Source organism: Vulpes vulpes, chromosome 1, assembly GCF_048418805.1.
Source record: "Vulpes vulpes isolate BD-2025 chromosome 1, VulVul3, whole genome shotgun sequence".
Lineage (NCBI taxonomy): Eukaryota > Metazoa > Chordata > Mammalia > Carnivora > Canidae > Vulpes > Vulpes vulpes.
In genome coordinates this window covers 42,470,187-42,489,131 of record NC_132780.1, presented here as the reverse complement: position 1 = coordinate 42,489,131, position 18,945 = coordinate 42,470,187, and the positions used below count along the sequence as shown (strand labels likewise).

At 42.1% G+C, this 18,945-nt stretch overlaps 1 protein-coding gene across 14 annotated transcripts in view; it reads right to left on the bottom strand.

Annotated features, from left to right (window-relative positions):
• Positions 1 to 2,733: 2,733 nt before the first annotated feature.
• The window catches only part of LOC112922083 (TLE family member 4, transcriptional corepressor), a 142,814-nt gene continuing 126,602 nt past the window's right edge, over positions 2,734 to 18,945 (bottom strand). For all 14 annotated transcript variants that reach the window (XM_072762784.1, XM_072762842.1, XM_072762787.1 and 11 more), the window contains 6 exons: positions 10,961 to 11,210; positions 9,633 to 9,880; positions 7,456 to 7,603; positions 6,858 to 7,008; positions 6,424 to 6,500; positions 2,734 to 4,399 (listed from right to left, as the gene is read on the bottom strand). In XM_072762784.1, the coding sequence (XP_072618885.1) occupies positions 4,292 to 4,399; positions 6,424 to 6,500; positions 6,858 to 7,008; positions 7,456 to 7,603; positions 9,633 to 9,880; positions 10,961 to 11,210 (982 nt within the window). In that variant the 3' untranslated portion in view covers positions 2,734 to 4,291. The remainder of the gene's footprint in view (positions 4,400 to 6,423; positions 6,501 to 6,857; positions 7,009 to 7,455; positions 7,604 to 9,632; positions 9,881 to 10,960; positions 11,211 to 18,945) is intronic.

Below are 18,945 nucleotides of genomic sequence, written 5' to 3'. Positions count from 1 at the left end.
GCCACAAGCGGGCTCTCACCTTCTATGTACATTCCACAGTAGGTGCACATATTATAGGGACTCAAAAGATGATTCATGATTAAAGTCTCAAGAGGTTCGGTGATGCTGAAATCCTGAGCTAGCTAGCTTTTCAGAAACTGAGGGGCAGAGAGAAGTAAGGTGGGTGTAACACCCCCAGATCTGCCACACTGGGCAGATGGCACAGAATCCCAACCCCCAAATCTGGAGCTTCGAGTTTCAGGTCAGCTTGTCCTCCTTGGGAGATCGACCAGGACTTGGGTAAGGAATTTTCTTCTCTGATCTCGTGTGTGCTTTTGTGCAAATTCAGTATTCTGGCACCTAGCCTGTCTGGACTGCTGTGAGACCAAACAGGACAATTCATAGTGAAAACACTTTTACTCTTGATTTTCTTCTGGACTCAAGGCAGCCCTGCAGGCACTCTCCTTCCCTGCAGGCCAAGCACCTAAGATCCCAGCACAGAATTCCCTTCCCTGGGAAGAGGTGAACCAGAGACCAGTTCCCCTGCTAATTCCTATCTGGGACCCAAAAGATTCTGTCACTTGCTGCCAAAAACCCAAACAAAACTAAAGTAAGATGTTGACAGCAGCTTATGAATGAGAATTCCCATCATTATGATATTGTTGTTAAAAAAGTTAATGCTACATGAGAGCATGGTGCTCGTGTTACCAAAACAAGCCATTTCCACGGTCAGTTCTGAATCAAAGTTGGAATTGAAAGGCAAATAAATACAATTAGCTCAGAAGAAGAGGGATGGTTGTGAGCCGCTGCTGCTGCTGCTTCTACTGTCGAGGCGCGGCAGGACCCAACGCTCACTGTTGAACGCCAGGCTCCAGGTTGCCCAGGAACTGGATAGCTACAGAAATGAGCCTCTAAGAATATCAAGGCATATCTCAGTATCTTTATAACTTTGTAACTTTTTAATGCTGGGCAAGGAATTCCAGTACAAATTTCCTTACAACTGCCAAAAATACCAAATGACAAATCCTCGAAGTCAGACATTTTGTTTCCGGGTTCTAGAGCTCTGCTGAGAGATCATCCAGATTAAGGATTCAGACTTCCCAGGGGATCACTGCTGGTTTAGCCACTCGTGGGCACGATGTCTCTGCCCAGAACCCTGCCTTCTAACCGGGGGGCATCAATTTGCCCTGCTTTCAGATGTAAGGTCCTAGAATTTTGTGGCTATGTGAGATGGTTTTATACTGAGTTTCTCAGTATCTCATGGCTACGAAATTCCTACCCCGTGTAGGTGTTACAGGGCTAGTCAGCTTCAGCATACACCATCCAGGACAAGGCTAGACCTTTGGCAGCTGGCTGGACATGAAACCACCTTGCAAAGTAGTGGCCCAAGCAAGGTGTCTATCTGTAAAAACTTGAGTCTGTTGCTCTATATTTTATCTGCCAATCTTAGGAAAGTCTTGATGGCTCCTTCAGTCTGAGTTTCTATTCCTTGTAGTTCCATGTGAGTCCGTCTTCCAGTCCCACACAACTATTCTTTCACTGGAGCCACGTTGTCTCTGGTGCCAGGTGATTCCTAGCTTTGTTGTTCTTCAGATTCTCAGAGACTATAGTTGGAGCAAAAGACTATGGTAAACCAAGTTATAATTCCAACATCAAGATTTTTGTGTAGATCTAGGTCTGAGATTTATATCAAAAACATACAAATTTAATCTGATAAAACCTCAGCAATGAGCAGAAACTGATACCCATTAATTAAAAAAATCTAGGTCTATACACGCATTCATCTCAACTTTTAAACCCAGTGTAATGGCCAATGTTGGATCTCCCTTAAGAGACTTGACCACCAGGCACCAAAGGGGAATTCTACTTCCTGAAGGTAGGCACATTCTCCTTCTGGAGGTGAACACACGGTACATGAGTGTCATATTCTTCGTACCAAAACAATTTTTTTTCTCTAAACCTCTATACTTTTAAAGACATTTCAGTAAGGATGCACAGAGTTAAGCATCCTTTAACATGGCACCTGATGTAGTAGCATTCACAGTACTCACATCTGAAGTGCTGCTTCCACCCCACTGACGCACAGGGATGAAACTTGGCCCGTAAATACTATTTCTTACGGCTGATCGCTGAGCACACTCCAGACCACTGTGGGACCCCCAACCCAACCCCACCCTTCTTTCTATCCAGTGGATCCTTAAAAATGACAGCTTTTCGAGTCTCAGGAACTTTAGTAAGCACCTCCTTATGCTCAATCTTCACACACCCTAGCAGCAGCAGCCCAATAGGCTTCATGCTTTCAATGGCTCCACAGTATTACACTGGACATGTTTCCTAAACCCAAATGGCTAGAAACGGTTATGTGTGGGTTAATTCTAAAGCAGCACTGGTCCCATGGAACCTTCTGTGATGACGGAAGTGTTCTATAAATTTAAGTAGTCCAATACGGTAGCCATTAGCCACATGTAGCTACTGAGTTAGTGTGACCAATAAACTTCTTCGTGACAACTTTTTGATAAGACAGCACTTGTAAAAACCGAAGAGGCACTCAATAAATATTTGGTAGTAACCTATCCTCAAACCTCCATCTGCTCTCCCTTCTAGTTCTTGTCAAGTGAAAATAAAAACACAATGAAAGAGGCACTAATAATGAAGCTCCCTTGAATGAAACTAGTAGTTTTTAGTATATGGGAGCAGCATAGCCAAAGACAAAAAATAAACGAAAGCCAGCCAAAGAATTAGAAATAAGCATACTAGAAGTTATTTATGTTTAATGCTTAAAAGTCTGAATGCACAAACAATCTACCATTATAGAAGTACGGTGGTCAATACGATGCATTAGAACTATGTACAATGCACAGTTTAGTATCAAAATCTTTCTACACTGTAGAGTTTTACGAAACTGTTAATGACATCAAACACTAAGCACTTAAGACACCATTTTTTTCTGCTACCACATTAGGAACGTCAATGGACAGTCCATTTCAACTTGCAGCATCCATCCGTTTCTAGTATGAAATTAAGTAATTTTCTACTTATACAATAAAGTTTATCTACACAGTTCTCTTGATTTTGATCCATAGCAGCAAAGGCACTGTACATCAGCAGATCCACAGACTTAAAAGATTTTTAAAGCATTCAAACAAAAAATAATAATAAAAAAAAAGGAGTCACATATCATAGTTGAACAGCAACAACAACAACATAAAAGATAACACAATGTTTCTGGCACAATGGCACAGCCTGTGTCCATTTTGGGGACATCCAACTAAGACAGGGAAAGAACCGGAGGTAAAGAAAGCAAGTTCTCATCTCAGGTGAGAGTCCATTCTTTCTGGTTTCAGAGGGAGGTCCTTGCAAATCTCCTCTGCTGTCCTTATTTTGTAAAAGACTTGACTTGCACAGCAGGAGGAATCCTCCCCTGAATCTGTGCAGTTCCCAAAGAACATGCCAAAAAATAGCCCGTAATTTCTCGTAATGACAAAACTGCCCAAAGGTATACATCTCCCTTTGCAAAGAAACATGGCAAAAATATCCAGAAGGGATTAAGTTCTCTCTTTAGGCCAAATTTAATTTGTTCATCTGTCTATAATACAATAAAAAAAAAGGAATTAAAAACTTATTACAAAGACACTTGTTGACAAGTCAAAAAAGAAAAAAGAAAAAAGTCCAATTACTTTTATCAAATAGAATCTAAAGCTATAGATATATTGGTTAAAGTTGTCCAAATAGACTCAAATGAATAAGACGTGGCCTGTCATGTTCTAATTGTTCAAATCTTCGAACATTTAAAATAAGTAGAAAACAAAAAAATCTAACAACACAGCAACATATTGCTTCCATATGTAATTATACATTTCACATCTCTATACAGTCCTTAGTCTACATTTAATGACATTTTTCATTAATTATTTTAAACCTTCCTTTCCCCTCCTTTGCCAAAAAAAGGGGGGGAGGGGTATCAAATACAACGCATCTTCATTATCAATGCAGGAGCAGACAGCTTTATTCAGTCAAAGTTAGAAAGCCTTCTTTAAACAAAATAAATATATTACAGATATAATACATAATTAAAGAATTCGTCACTGTTAAGTATGGTTATTCCATGTTCTTCCAAGTAGAGAGCTGAAGATTTGGTATCACAGGTTCTTACCGAGTATTCACAATTCAACAGCAAGGAGGAAGTGGGGGTACTGAACTCTACAACTGCGATGAGCATTTGAAATCCTTGGTTTTAGATGCGGGGGGATAAGAGAATGAGAGAACAAAGTGCTACAAGGAGAAGGGGTCCAGTTCACATGAAGATTTGTCCTTAATAAATAACTTCATAAACCGTGGCCTTCTTATCCCCGGAGCCAGTGACAATGTATTTGTCATCCACAGAGATGTCACAGCTAAGCACCGATGAGGATTCTTTGGACTAGGGAAGAAACACACACAAATGTTAACTATGGCAAGAAAAACCCATGAGGCGGGGCTGGAAGACACAGAGTGGAAACAAGCATTAATGAGTCCCACTGTCCAAACAGGAGCAGCAAACTGGGCAAGATGGTCCAGGCACTTCCTGAAAATGGTAGGGCCAAGGAAACTTCTAGGGACACCACACCACGCTGGGCCCTGGGCTAATGCACTGGGGGCATCAGGTAGCAGGCAAGCCAGTTGCAAGCCAGTTATATGAACACCTGTGCTTTGAAGAAGCAAGGCTCAGTTTAGAATCTGATTCTTCAGACAGGTAAGAGCAGAGTGTCCTTAGCATGAAAAACCTTCAGCTTTGGTCAGACAGCTTGGATGGAGGCAGAGCTGTGGAACACCAGACAAGTCACTTAACCTGCTGGAGCCTCCTGCGTTTCAAAGAGGCAAAGGCATCTTAGTTGCCTATCCCCTCAGAGAGCTGCCTCAGAGCTCAAGTGCAAAATGGCATCGAAAACACTCCATTTTTTGAAATTAGGAATATAAAGAGATTTCTAATAGAAAGCCTAGTTTCCTCCTGGGTGAAAAAAGAATGAAAATTTCCAAATAGGGAGGAATTCAAGGGTTAGAAAGAGAAATGTACCATACTTAAGAGTTCTGGATTCCATATTCAACTATATTAACTCCAAGGGGTTCAATATCAACTTTGAACTAAACTGTGCCAAACAAACTCCCCCCACAGGCTGTTAACCAGAATTCTGAATGTTGAAAAAATAAATAAATGACAACATGCAGATGCTAACCCACTACCAGTGTTTCTCAACCTGTTTTGACTGTAACCTGTAGTTAATCCATTCTACTTCACAACCCAGTATAAATGTGATATAACATGTATATTTACTATAAAAGATTCACTCTAAGATTTTTTTTTTTAAAGTCCTGGTTAGGACCATCTTATGACCCATAATACAAAAAAAAAAACCCCACAAAAAAACAAAAAATATTGTATTCAATTATAAACTTCATGACAGCAAGAATCAGCTATTTTTGTCCTATTGATTATCTTGCACAGTATTTTCACTCAATATATGTATTTTTGGATTCAAGTGCATTGATCTACTCTATGACGGCATACTACTACTCTGTCAAGAAAACTGCAAATCTGTGGTTATTCCTAAAAAAATAAACCACACACCTAAAAAAAAAAATAACTATCTTAAGTACAGGTTAAAAAAGAGGAGTCTTCTTTAACCTGCCTATGAAATTCTCACATTCCAGCCTGAGAGCACAGAGACTATGTGTGTGTGTTTATTGTATCTACCATTTGGTCCTCCTACAATTTTACACACGACACAAAGTACCACTGAGTCAATAAGAATAAACAGTTCTGAAATTAATCAAGAGTTACTAAACTTTTCCACAACACTCTGGAAAAAACAATGAAATAACAATACTAAGAGTATTGAAGCAAAATGCTCAGATTTTTAAAATAAAAGCATTTTAAAGACATAAGAGGGCAGCCCCGATGGCGCAGCGGTTTAGTGCCGCCTACAGCCCGGGGTGTGATCCTGGAGACCCAGGATCGAGTCCCACGTCAGGCTTCCTGTAAGGGAGCCTGCTTCTCTCTCTGCCTGTGTCTCTGCCTGTCTCTCTCTCTCTCTCTCTCTGAATAAGTAAATAAATAAATCTTTAAAAAAAAAAAAAAAAAAAAAAGACATAAGACACATCACAGAAGACATAAAGTCTCTACCCTAACATATACATGGGACTGAGGCATGGAGAGCTGGCTCTTAGCTCTGGGCTCAAAGAGAAATGGAGCCCACCCCAGGCTCCATGGCTCCATGGCTCCACGGCTCGTGGCTGTGACACTAGCCTCCCTAAGGCAAGGTATTCTCTGTGTAACAGGTAGGACACCAGCCCCTACCTCCTAGGACACTCAGGAGCCTTACTCATCTGACAGAATGAACAGAGTTTGGGCAAACCATCACCTCGCAGGGCACGCAATAAGTGGTAGCTGAATAAGTGAAGTGTTACCTGGAATATACTGGCCCCATAAGGTGTTCTCCAGGCATTCAGAAGGTTGTCCTTTCCAGTGCTTACAAACCATTTGCCTACAGAAAGAGAGTTTTGAAAAAGGTTTTGTTTGTGTTACTTTGTCAGACACCTGAGATTTGCTTTACAGAGCACGAACTATTCACGGAAAACTCTTCTAATTTGCAACAAAAGTTTCTTTTCACTGGAAAAATAAAGCTCCGTCTCCTAGATTTAGTGAGTCATTTATACTTATCACAACGATAAGTGGATTGGTACGTGGCATTAGAGGTGTAGGCATGGACATAGGAGAACGAAATGTAATTCTGAAGAGGAACATATTACTAGACCAAAGGAGTAGAGTGAAAATGCATCAGCAGGAAGACTGAAAAAAGCGATTCTAGCGGACAGGAAATGGACAGGAGGAGACTACTTACCACAATGGGCAAACTTAAGCGACAGTACACAGCTCTCATGGAGATGCAGCTGATATTTATCTGGCTTGGTGACATGTAGCACTTCCACGTTACTGTTCTCCATTCCCACTGCAAGCCACTCTCCCGTTGGGCAGTAGCCCAGAGAAAAGATCTAGGATGAAAATAGATGATAGTATGGTGCCTACAGAAGACATGCTTGCTTCCCTTAACTGGGAGGTACAATTTCTTCTGGGATACTACTCAAATTATGAAGGAAGTCAAAAGGATTTGAATTGTACAGGAAGAAATTACAGCCAAATAAGTGATCCCAAAGTAATGCAATATACCTCCACAATATAATTTAATCACTTACATAAAATTCAAATATATACAGAGGAATGGTCTTTGGAATAAAACCCTGCTAAAAGCTTGTAATAAAGGAGATTTTTTTAATCCTTTAAAAAGTATTACTGTAGTTTGACAGAAAAAAAATTCAATTTTCAGTTATCTAACCTAGAGTCAAAAGTGACTTCATCACACGGCAAATGAACTATCCCTTAAGTATACCATATATTCCACAAAACTGTGTCTTCTAAAACGTCCAGGCACAAGACCGTACCTGTGAGGTGAAGTCATGCTGCTGCAGCTGGCGCCCCTCACGCAGGTCCCAGGACCTGACCGTATTGTCCAGGCCGCCCGTCCAGAGCTTGGTGCCATCGTTAGAAATATCAATACAGCTGGCCCCATCTGTGTGGCCCTGGAATTGCCTAGAGATGTCAAATGGAGAGAAAGCCTTTGAAAAACTAGTTTTCCTATGAACTCAATTCAGAGTTCATCGGTGTGCCAACGTGGAAAAAAGTGTGGAACTTCCTCAAAAACTTAAAAAGTTGAATCATCACACAATCCAGTAATTCCACTCCTGGTTTTCACCCAAAGAAAATGAAAACACTAACTTGAAAAGACGTATGCACCTTTATGTTTACTGTAGCATTATTTATAATAGCCAAGTGTCCATCGATAAATGGATAAAGAAGATATGGTGTATGTGTGTGTGTATACATATATGCACGTGCGCGCATACACGCACACAGTGGTATATTACTCAGCCATTGAAAAGAATGAGTCCTTGTCATTCGTAACAACATAGATGGAGCTAGAGAGCATAACGCTAACAGAAATAAGTCAAAGAAAGATAAATACAATTTCACTCATCTGTAGAATTTAAGAAACAAATGAATAAAAAAAGAAAAAAGACAAAAAACAGACTCATACAGAGAACAAACTGATCACCAGAGGGGAAGCAGGTGGGAGATGGGTGAAACAGATGAAGGGGATTAAGAGCACACTTATGATAAGCACTGAGTAATGCATAGAATTGTTGAATCATTCTGCACACTTGAAACTAATATAACACTGAATGTTAATTATACCTCAATAAAAAAAATTTAGAACTCCTCAGGGATCAATTTCATCAAACATCTTATTCATAGATTTTACTTGGGTTTACTATGTTTTCTAATGATTCAAATAACAAAACACACACATAACTCAGGTTTAACTGAGATGCCGAATTTCCTGCACTTTTTATTTTTGAACACTGAGGAAACACTTTTTGAACTACTCTTATACCAAAAAACACCTGCTTTTAGCAACAGAAAAAAAAATCTCCAATTGAAATAATAAAACTCACATAGCTACATGTATATGACATAATCAAAAACACATTTAAGATCTATTTTATCATTGTCATATGAAAGAAAGGGTTTAAGAGGATGTAAGGCATACTCTCCCTTCTACTAAAGCTATGGGGATGGACACGGGAACAGCAGAGCAAATTTTGCCAGTGCACAACAATGCAACTATAGCAGGCTGTGCAAGACCAAAAGGCCTACTCTCAAGTAAGGCCTATGTATGTCTCAGCTACCCCAGGAGCTGGTAGACAAAAGACATGGGCAGGGTGGTAGAGAAGAGATTAGAAGTAGTTCTTTATAAGGAGCCTTATCCAAGATGAAAAACAAAATGATGTTTTTGGAATCATACACTGAGCTCAGTCCTGCAAAATATCTGACAGGTGGACAGCAGAGGCCTTTTCTCCTTATGTATTCCCCTTGACTTGTGACTAGGCTTGATTACAACCTTCTCCAGCAGGTCATACCTCTTACTTCCTACTCTCTTGGGTGCTGACATCTGGAGACTCATTTCAGGGCATTACCTATCAACACCAATTCCATACAATTTCACTTCTAAACAGACAACTTAGTGCATCCACCCATCCTTAAAGGTGGGATTACAGATAATCTAGCCCATTTGAAAGTGAGCAACACAATTCCGGGGACCATGGCAGGTGTTTAGTGATGAACGTGTGGGATACATGTGGCATGGAGGATGTTGCCCTGCACCATGAATCTTCTCAGTGAATGTCTATCAACAATGATGGTTGGTTAGCAAGCACAGATGGCAAATTACAGATGTCTAATGAGCTCATGAGGTCATGGGAACATTATGTACATTAATTATGTAAAAATGACCTCATTTTTTAAAAACTTAAATTGGTGATGCTTAGGACAATGTCCAAAAAAAGCAAAGAAAGAAAACAACTCCTCATTTGGTAAGTTCAAAAGTGCAGAAAAGATTTTACACTAGTAACTTGTTTCTAGCATCTTTAAAAGGAGCCTGTTCCCTAACCCTTTTTAGTAGGATAATTATTTTTCATCGTCTTAGACACACAGGGCTCTTTGGCCCAGAATGGTAAAATCCATTCATCTCATGCCCTGATAAGGGATCTTGCTGACCCACCTCACCAGCGTCTGGTTATGCAGGTCCCAGACTGCGATGTTACCGTCACTGCAACACGAAAAGCAGACCTTGGAGTCAGGGCTGATGGCCAGGGCATAGCAGGCAGGGGCTGAGGACGTCAGCTCTGCCTTGATGCGTGGGGTGGGAGCTGCCAGATCCCAGATGGACAGAGTACTGGCTTCCCCTCCCACTATGAGGGTGCGACCATCAGGGAGCAATCGGCAGGAACGGATGTAGTTATCCCTGTTCTGCAGAGACAAAAACCATCAAGAGATCACTCATGAGGAAAGGAAAACAGCATTAACATGAGAGCAGAAATCCATAAAAAGTATTGTGTTCCCTCCTGGTTTTAATGAGCCATTTTTACTTATGACAATGATAAAGTGGATTAATGCTAGAAAATTACATGAAATTAGGGAAGTACTTAAACTTGATCTACAAATTTAGTGCTGAGATATTTAATCTTAATTAGCATGAAAATGCAAAGATCTAGACCCAACTCCCACCACCACCAAATCACCCTGCTGCCTGAGTCATTTGCACACACAGAAACACACACACTAAGGCAGGAGCACATGCAGTCCTGGAGTAGCCATGCCTGGGAACCTGGAGGGTGAAAGGTACTACTGCTGCCACCACGGTGCCAGAGGTTAGAGATCTGAAGTCTCTTTCTTTCTGCACAGAGGGCAGCAGCGGTTGGTCAAGCGGCATCAACTGGAGACAAAACTTGATCACAGACTGTTAGGGGTAGAGGGGGGAAAAACTGTCCTCCCAGCTTGTGCAGTTCTGGGAATGTTGTGTACATCAATTATGTTAAGCTGACCTAACATGGTGCTGCTGCAAAAATCCCACTGCTGGTCTAAGGAAGAATATCCAATGGAAGTTCCGTAAGCAGTGCAAGGACAACTGCCCAAGAGACAGCCAAGGGGGTATCCTAGTGTCTGCCCTTGAAGCGTGACAGTACTCTGGTCTCATAATGTCACAGACTGAGCGTCAGGAGCACTCTCACGGAAAGCCTCCTGGGCTTTTGCTTTTCTTAAACTTCTTTATCAGACAGGCAAGTGAGCCTGTGCCCACACGCTGGGCAGGGTTTACAAAAGTTGCACGAGACACGCGGCACATGCCATCAAGAACTGGATAATGCTGCCTTGAGGAACTGAAAGATAGGCCTCCTCAGCGCTGAGTCTCCACATGAAAGGCTGCAAACCACCAAAGACAACTACCCAGTTGGGATCAACTCCATGTGCTGATTGTCCATCTAAGTCCCTCACTATCCCATCCTATTTTCCGGATGAAGGTGTAAACCCTGTTCATCCATGTTGACTCACCAGACAGTCGAGCTGAGAGACGGGGCTCTTGTTGCCGGGGTGGCTGATGTCCCAGACCTTGACGCAGCCCTTCCCGCCTGTGTACACGTGCCTCGTGGGGTTGCTGATGGTCACGGCGCACACCACCTCCCCGTGGTTCAGGGTGTTGATCTGGCGTGCGTGGCGGGGGATGCCAGGTCCGATGAGGGCGTCGGGGGGGAAGGGGACAGGCTGCATCTGACCATCTGCGGTCACATGAAAGGAGTATGCTCTAAGGTAGTGGGGGAAGACAAAAAAAAATAGGTAAAGGGAAATGTAAAAAACGTCAGTTAACTGACCAGTGTAAGGAGATAAAAAAAAATAAAACATCTTCAGTGCTACACATGATTTGCAAATAAGTCAAATTTACCTGGTATAGTAGAAATAACATAATTTTCAGAGTCTCAGAGCCTCTCTGTACCTCAGGTCTCATCTTTAAAAGGGAGAGAAGGCTACCTATACTTCACAGAGAATTAAGTAAGATAGCCAACATTAGGTATAGTACCTACTCCTTCAGGGCACTGTGCAGACTTGCAATGCTTTCTACTTTGGGTGATCCAGAATCCTGTGATGAGATTTTTGCCTATATATGAATTCACTCCAATCAAGTGATTTACTAATGGAGATCAAGAAGCCAAATTTACCAGCTTTAAGAAGCTAAGAGTCTCTAGGTCTACAAGGTGAAATGACAGTTGTGCCCCTCCCTCAAAACACATTAAAAAACAAATAAAGTCCTATCAGACTTGACAGTTACTAATTCAAGTCATTCCCAATAAAATTAGGACCTGAAAAGGCATCCGGTGTGACTACCCCAAAGGCCCACCTATGAGTATTTAGCAGCTCCATCTCAAACTCATCTCCAGGAAAAACTCTATAGCTATGAAAACATTTGGTTCTAAAATGCAACTTAAGTTAGAACATTTCTTTCAACAGGTCTCTATTCTTAGGATACTGAAGTTAGGCTACGTGATGGGAGGCGGGGGGGTGGCGGTGCTGGGCCGGTCTTCTATCACAGGCAATAGCCCATTTTGGAAATTCTGTCCTTTTGCTGTGGCATGAAGCTTTGGAATGTACTCTGTTTATAGGAAAAAGTTTATACAAAGGGAAAGCATCTGTGGGTACACAACGGATTGGAGCTTGGACCTATCAGGGAAGTTTTAGAACCAAAATAGTTTACGGTTCCTTAATGCAAAAATCTACAGGCTAGCCACGTTCATCAAAATTAAGCCCATTACTGAGGGGCCCTAATCACTCCCTCAGGGTCCCCAGAAAGGATGATGCAAGCATGCAACAGTGGAAGATGTGCTGCCAGATAGTGGAAGGCTTTTTCTTTCTCTGCAAACAATGGAGAAAGGCACAGAACTGGGCTGTAGAAGAGAAGTAGTATGCCAGATTGCTGAGGGGGAAGGAGGAGGGGAAGCTAGGAAAACAAGACAGAAGACATTTTGGTTCAAACAACAGGACTGGAAACACACTGGATGTGTGACCTGGGACAGAAGCGCGGAGGTGGGCTTTAAGGCTTGGAACCCAGGTGCCTCAGGTAGACTATGATACCTTACTGAAGTGACAGAAAAGCATGACCGAAGGTACACATGCAAGGAAGTAAATGGTTTGGTTTAAATGGTTTGGTTTTCTTCAATTTGAGGGCAGTTGGGAACCCAAACGACTCAACAGGAAGTTGAGTGCTGTGATTCAGGAAGAGAGGTTAGGTTAGAAAGGGAGTGTGCGCGCCTATCAACTAAGAAGTGACAGTTGAAGCTAAGGGAGCAGAAACGATGATCCTGTAGCAGATCATGCAGTGAGTACACTAGATGCAGGGGCCTGCTTCCATCTAAGGAACCTCCAGTGAGAGCAGTCAGAGACACAGACCATTGAGGGAGACAATCAAGGGGAGAGATGGTGGAAGATAGTCTACCAACTGACAGCTTATTAACAGATTCAACCATTCAACACTTCTGGGATACTGCCTGTGTGCCAAGCACCATGCTGGACCAAGGTTACAATGGGAAGAAAAATCTCATATCTCCTGAGGTTACAGCCTGTGGGAGTGGGGAGTGGGCAGCAGGTGAGTAGTGGGGCAGACTCATTAGTGAGATATTCACATAAATAAAAAGGTCAGATGGTCAATGTGATGGACAATGCACATGTCTGGCAGTGTGGGATTTGAGTGAGGACAATGGGGCTTCGATATAGAGACGGAGATGGTGTCAGGGTATAGCAAATATGGAGGCCAGAGCAAGACAAAATGTTTATTACCTATTTTTTCAGAAACTATTTACTAAATGCCTATTATGAGTCAAGTATTATCAGGTCCTGGACATTCAGGCGTGAACAAAGCAGACAAAGTCTCTATTCTCCTGAGCCAATATGTAGAAGGGAAAGAAGATACCACATAAAAGCAGATAAATAAGTATCCTCAGTTCCCCATCGGATGATCATGCGCGCATGCACTTGCGCGCGCGCGTGCACACACACACACACACACACACACAGTGTACAAGCCTGGGGGAGCATATGAGTGAAGACAGGAAGGAGGGATGCAGGCCCTTGCACACATTGAGGGGGGAATGTGGAATGTGCCAGGAGACAGAATGATGCAAAGTCCCTGAAGCAGAAGCAAATGAGAAGACTAGTGTGCACTCTGTGAATGGGGCAGGCTGAGGACAGAGGGAGGGCAGCAGTAAAAGGGACCTGGCAAGCTGTGAGGAGGAGCGTGGATACTACCCTGGGTGGAATGGAAGTCACTGGAGACTTCTGGACAGAGAGTGATAGGATTCAGTTAAGTTTTAAAGTATCATTCTGACTGCTGGGTGAAGAATGGATTACAGGTGGCAGAATGGGAAAAGGAACACTAGACGGGAGGTCTGTGCAGTAACCTAGGGGAGAAGCCAGTGGCTGGGGATTGGGAAACAGTGAGAAAGCTGGGAACAGATTTGCAGTTCAGAAGATCACTACTCTGGGTGGCTGGAGGCAGAGAAGGCTGTGCTGAATGGACATGTGAATTCTGGAAGTGATGCAGTGAGGGGCATTCATGAGATCTTTTTTGTGAGCCTGTTAAGTAGGTAAGTGAAGTCAAAAAGGACAGCTACAGTCGACATGGTCCAAACCCCAAGACAAGGTTACTGGGGGCCAACCTTATGAACACTGTAGTCGCATGGAATGATGGCAGGCTCTGAGGGGAGGAAGACCCTAAGCTAGTGTCAAATCTTTAATAAACTGGGGAAATCCCTCAACAAGGCAGAAGAGTAGGTAGACTCCAATGGTACAAGTCTCAAAGGGTCAGAGTTTTCACAAAAATATGAGAGTTTGGTTCTAGAAAAGACTGGGTGGGGTGTGTGTGACATAGCCTTTATCACCCCATCACTGCTCCTAAGGATTTCAGGATATGAAACAAATGAAGGGGGCACCCCCTCATAGAGCCGCATGTGGAAGGGTCCCCTTGGGAGAGTGCTAGGTGTCAATGAGGCAAAGCGGGGAAGGCAGTAATGCTTGCAGAGGAAGGCTGAGATTCTGAGGGATGATGATAGAGAAAAAGGCTAATTGATTTAGCAATTAAAGAGGTCATGAAGACTAAACCTTAAAGAGAAAGAAAGGTTATTCCAAGTGTAGATGGTGTTATATATTCTTAATGGTAATTTACTTGAAGAAAAACCATCCCTTCTCTCTAGTATCACTAAATGGTTTCTAAGGAGCTTTGAGAATTTAAATAGTTAAGAAACCAGACACACGGTTTCTCTCGAGGTTTTTGATAGGACATTCTTCAACTCAACCACAACCACTCTGTGAGCACCTACTATGTTCCTAGAACTCCTTTAACAAGAATGTCAAGAGCATTAAGGATATACGTGGCCCTGTTTGCTCTTATTACATGTCAGATACTCAAGACTGGAAAAAATAAAACTCCAGTACATTCTTATCAGATTTCAAGAAACTCTTTGATGAGTAGCTGGCAAACTGTACTGGAATGTGTAATGAAAGCCAACCATTCTAGAAATCAGAGAAACCCAGGCTTGAATAATTATTCTTTTTCTATCCAATTAAATCCATTGATAAGGACCTCTTAGCCACATGCTTAGACACAGACATCATGCTAAGAATACAAAATCGGGTAAGACACTGGCCTAGCAGCTTCCAATCTAGGAAGTGTGAAGAGTAAAGCACAGAAATGCCCACAGTACCAGGTGAAAAAACATGAAGTATGAAGTTCTGCGGTGGTTCATAAAGAAGAGACAATGCTCATGTTTCAATAGGGACATGATACTAGGGATGGGTTTTGCAGAATGGAGGGATCTTGCCAAAGAGGGAGGAGGATGGCAAAACAATTCCGGGGGGTGCAAATAGCAGAGAGCAAGGGCTCTAAAAGGATAGGGTGCAATGATGGAAATTCCTGGACTGGTTTTGATCCAACGATTCATTTATTTAATAACGATCCCATGGTTAAGTGGTTGGAGAAGCTGGCCTGAGCACAGGCTGATCGGATCTATCAGGAATATATACATTCATACTCTACACACACACACACACACACACACACACACACTGCTATGTATGTGCTAGAAAAGGGAGGGCCTACAAGGCCAGCCTGAGAGCTCCACACACAGAATTCACAAGAGGGTTTTTTGGGGGGAGAACAGGTAGGACATTATTGGGGCAACTGACAGAATACATGTTATCGGCAAGGAATACAATGGGTAGGAGGAGTAAGAGACAATTATTTCAATAATCTAGATGCATGGTAATGGGGGACCTGAACTAGGCTAGGTCAGGAAGACACACTAGAAATAATAGTGGTTATAAAATTCTATAGGACTTAACGAAGGAGCTGTGAGGAAGGAGCCAATAATAAGAGAGTTTCTGAGCTTAGGAAACAAGAACCAGAATACCAATACTCCTGGTGGGCAATTTGCGAGGAAGACCTAGTCGGGGGACATTGTGATATGATAAATTTGAAGCGCAAGTAATACACACTCAAGTTGTCTGAAATGTCCAGCAAATAACTAGAAATGAAGGGCTGAAGGGGGAGGGTTCAGGGAACCAGAGAATACAGTGACCTGCGCTCTTCCAAAACACACGCACAAGCACCTATGTGCACAGCAGGAGAAAGCACTGAGTAGCTAAGAACGGCCCCCTAAGGAAGCTGGCAAAAAGAACAGAAGCAGCTTGGACTTCCCAAAAGGACAATACTTCAAACATCAAGGCATCTGCAAATCGCTCTTTTTAAAACACGTGCATTGAAGGTGCTATTTTATTTGAAGCCATCATGCTTTGATGAAAACTCAGCATATTTAGAGAAGGTCCTTGGCCCTCCCACCCTCATCACGTCTTCCATCTCTAAAAGGCCGAGTTCTGTAACGTTGCACTCATCTCTCCCATACTTTGCAACACCTCCAAAGTTTCCAATGTCTCACAAGATGGGACTAGACCTTGAATTCACAATAAAAGATCTGGCCAGGGTACTTTATAAAGTATGACAGAAAATCAGGTTCTAAGTCACATATGAACCCACTAGTAGGTCAGCCAACCAATAAATAATTGTTAAGGGCTTACTGTGTGTGTCTAACATCGTTCCTATTTTGAAAAATCCTGCTTTATAAAAACAAACAGAACAGGGAAAAATTTCTGAATTGTGAGCAGCCTAAAATCAATAAACCTGAGATCTTCCTTCTGTCATGGCTGCATCCATATGCCATGTCTCATAATATAAATAGTACTATGTTTTTTTTTTTTTTTTTTTTTTTTTAGTACTATGGTTTAACTGAATAGTTTTGCACTATTTATAGATGTCTCATTTAAGTAGCAGGTGAGGATAAAAAGTCCATTTTGGGCTTATGTTGAAATTAAACTATATTGTCATTCTAATTACAAATTGAGTGGAACTCTTGCTAATTCACCAGAATAGACAAGAGGACCCGATATGATTCATTCTGTAAAAACAATTACAACAGAGATGCACAACTGCTTTAAGTCTTTCTGGAGAAAGGTGGTACTTTGTGTGTGTGGTAGGGAAAGACTTTAGGTAATTTATTATATTTTACATTCTAGCACCAAAAAAAGAGTTTCTGTAGAAAAATACATACATGACAAAGTTTCACAATTCTGTATCTTAAGATCCCAAGAGCCACCTGTTATAATCATTTCTTCTGAGAAATCTAAAATAAAAATACAGTATCTCAAATGCATACATGAATCTGAATTTACAGGTCTTGACACTTGTACAAAGACACACTAATGACAGGAACATGGAGTCTAATTTACTCAATCTAATTTTCTTGGGTCATTTCTACCCACTACAATATGTTCAATTATATAAGCAGTTGAAGAACTGATAATGTCCTGAGCCAACGCTAAACTAGAAATGATGCTCTGGTTGGCTGAAAAGCCCCATGTACCAAACACGGTACCAAACATGTAACACATTACCTCGTCACCAGCTTGTCAGGGCGTGCCATCCCTGGTTTATAGATGAGCCAACTAAAGTTTACAAAGTTAAGAAACTGTTCAGTAGTTGTCAACTGGGAGAGTAAAAGTTCAAATTTAGATGTCACACTCTAGAACTCACTCTGTTGACCACACCATGCTCTCTTTGTGGGATTCCTAATGTCATTGGCCAATTGCATGAGATGTGGGTTCTACCAATCCCAGGAACAAAAATTTGCAACCATCTTCAAACCATCAATCTTCTCAAAAGGATCTCAATGATTCTACAATGCTAAGTATCAAGACTAGGAGAAGGAAGGGAATCTGGCTCGAGGCTCAGAAGAGCCTCCTGAATCAGACCAGCTCTAATTCAACAGTGGCTCAGACAGCCCAAACCTAAACCAAGGCTGCCATTCTTCTTCATGGGCACCAAATACCCGTTCACTCCTTGTGGCCCCTGGGCAGTAGCTGAGATGAGAAGCACCAACTCTTCTGTTCTGTGGTTATACTACAGCTCTGGTGCAACAGCTAGTTAACCAAGTGTTAACTATGCAGTACCTGACCACGGGATAATACCTCTTCCTTAAAAACAAAACAAGACAAAACAAAAAAGCTCTCTCCATTGTCACAGGTTCTTATGGAACTCCTAGGTATTTGAGTTATTTGATCAATCCTATGACCTTGTTATTTAGTCACTGTTTGAAATAGACCAAACTTTCACCTTCAAATACATCAGAGTTCTTGGTCAACAAGACTAATAAGTCAGTCAACAACTATTTGCGGAACACACACAAGTACACAGAATTTTACGCTGAGGGGTATTTATATCTTCAATTCTCAGGGAACTCAAAGTCTGATTTGCCTTGCCTCCCTTATTATCAGTCAAATATTTACGAAGCAACTTGGCTATGGAGCCAGCATTGTGTTTGATACAACAGGGAAGCTTAGCATAGATCTGCAAAGAAGTAAGCTACAGAAGTTGTTACACATGGGAAACAACGCGGTGACAGCTAAGTGCCTGAGTGTATAGTAGTGAATAAACAAGCAATGGGAGATCAGAGAAGAGAGGGAATGGCTGACTCACTTACGCACTCTCTCTCTCCCCGCCTCTCTCACTCATTTAAGACATATATACTGTGAGCACCAATTATGAACCAGGTACCGTTCTAGGCACTGGAGCTACTTCTGCAACTGAAGAGCAAAGAGGTCTCTTCTGCTCTCATGGAGCTTACATTCAAGCAGGGAGAGGCAGATAACAGAATGGGTACAGACAAGTACAAAAACATGCCGAAGGAAGAGAAGAACAATGACGGAGAGAGGTAGAGAGAGAAGGATGCTATTTTAGATAGGGCTTTCAGGGCAGAATGCTCTAGTAAGTGACATTGTGGTAGACACTTGAAGTGAGAAATAAGCCATAGAAGTACTACCACAGGAAGGTCCAGTAAAGAGCAAATGCCCTGAGGCAGGCCAGCCACCAAGGAGGTCTCTGGGAGAGGGGAATTAACTGCTAGGGAGGGTAAAATGTTGGTAGCAGAGGGTGGGGAGAAAGC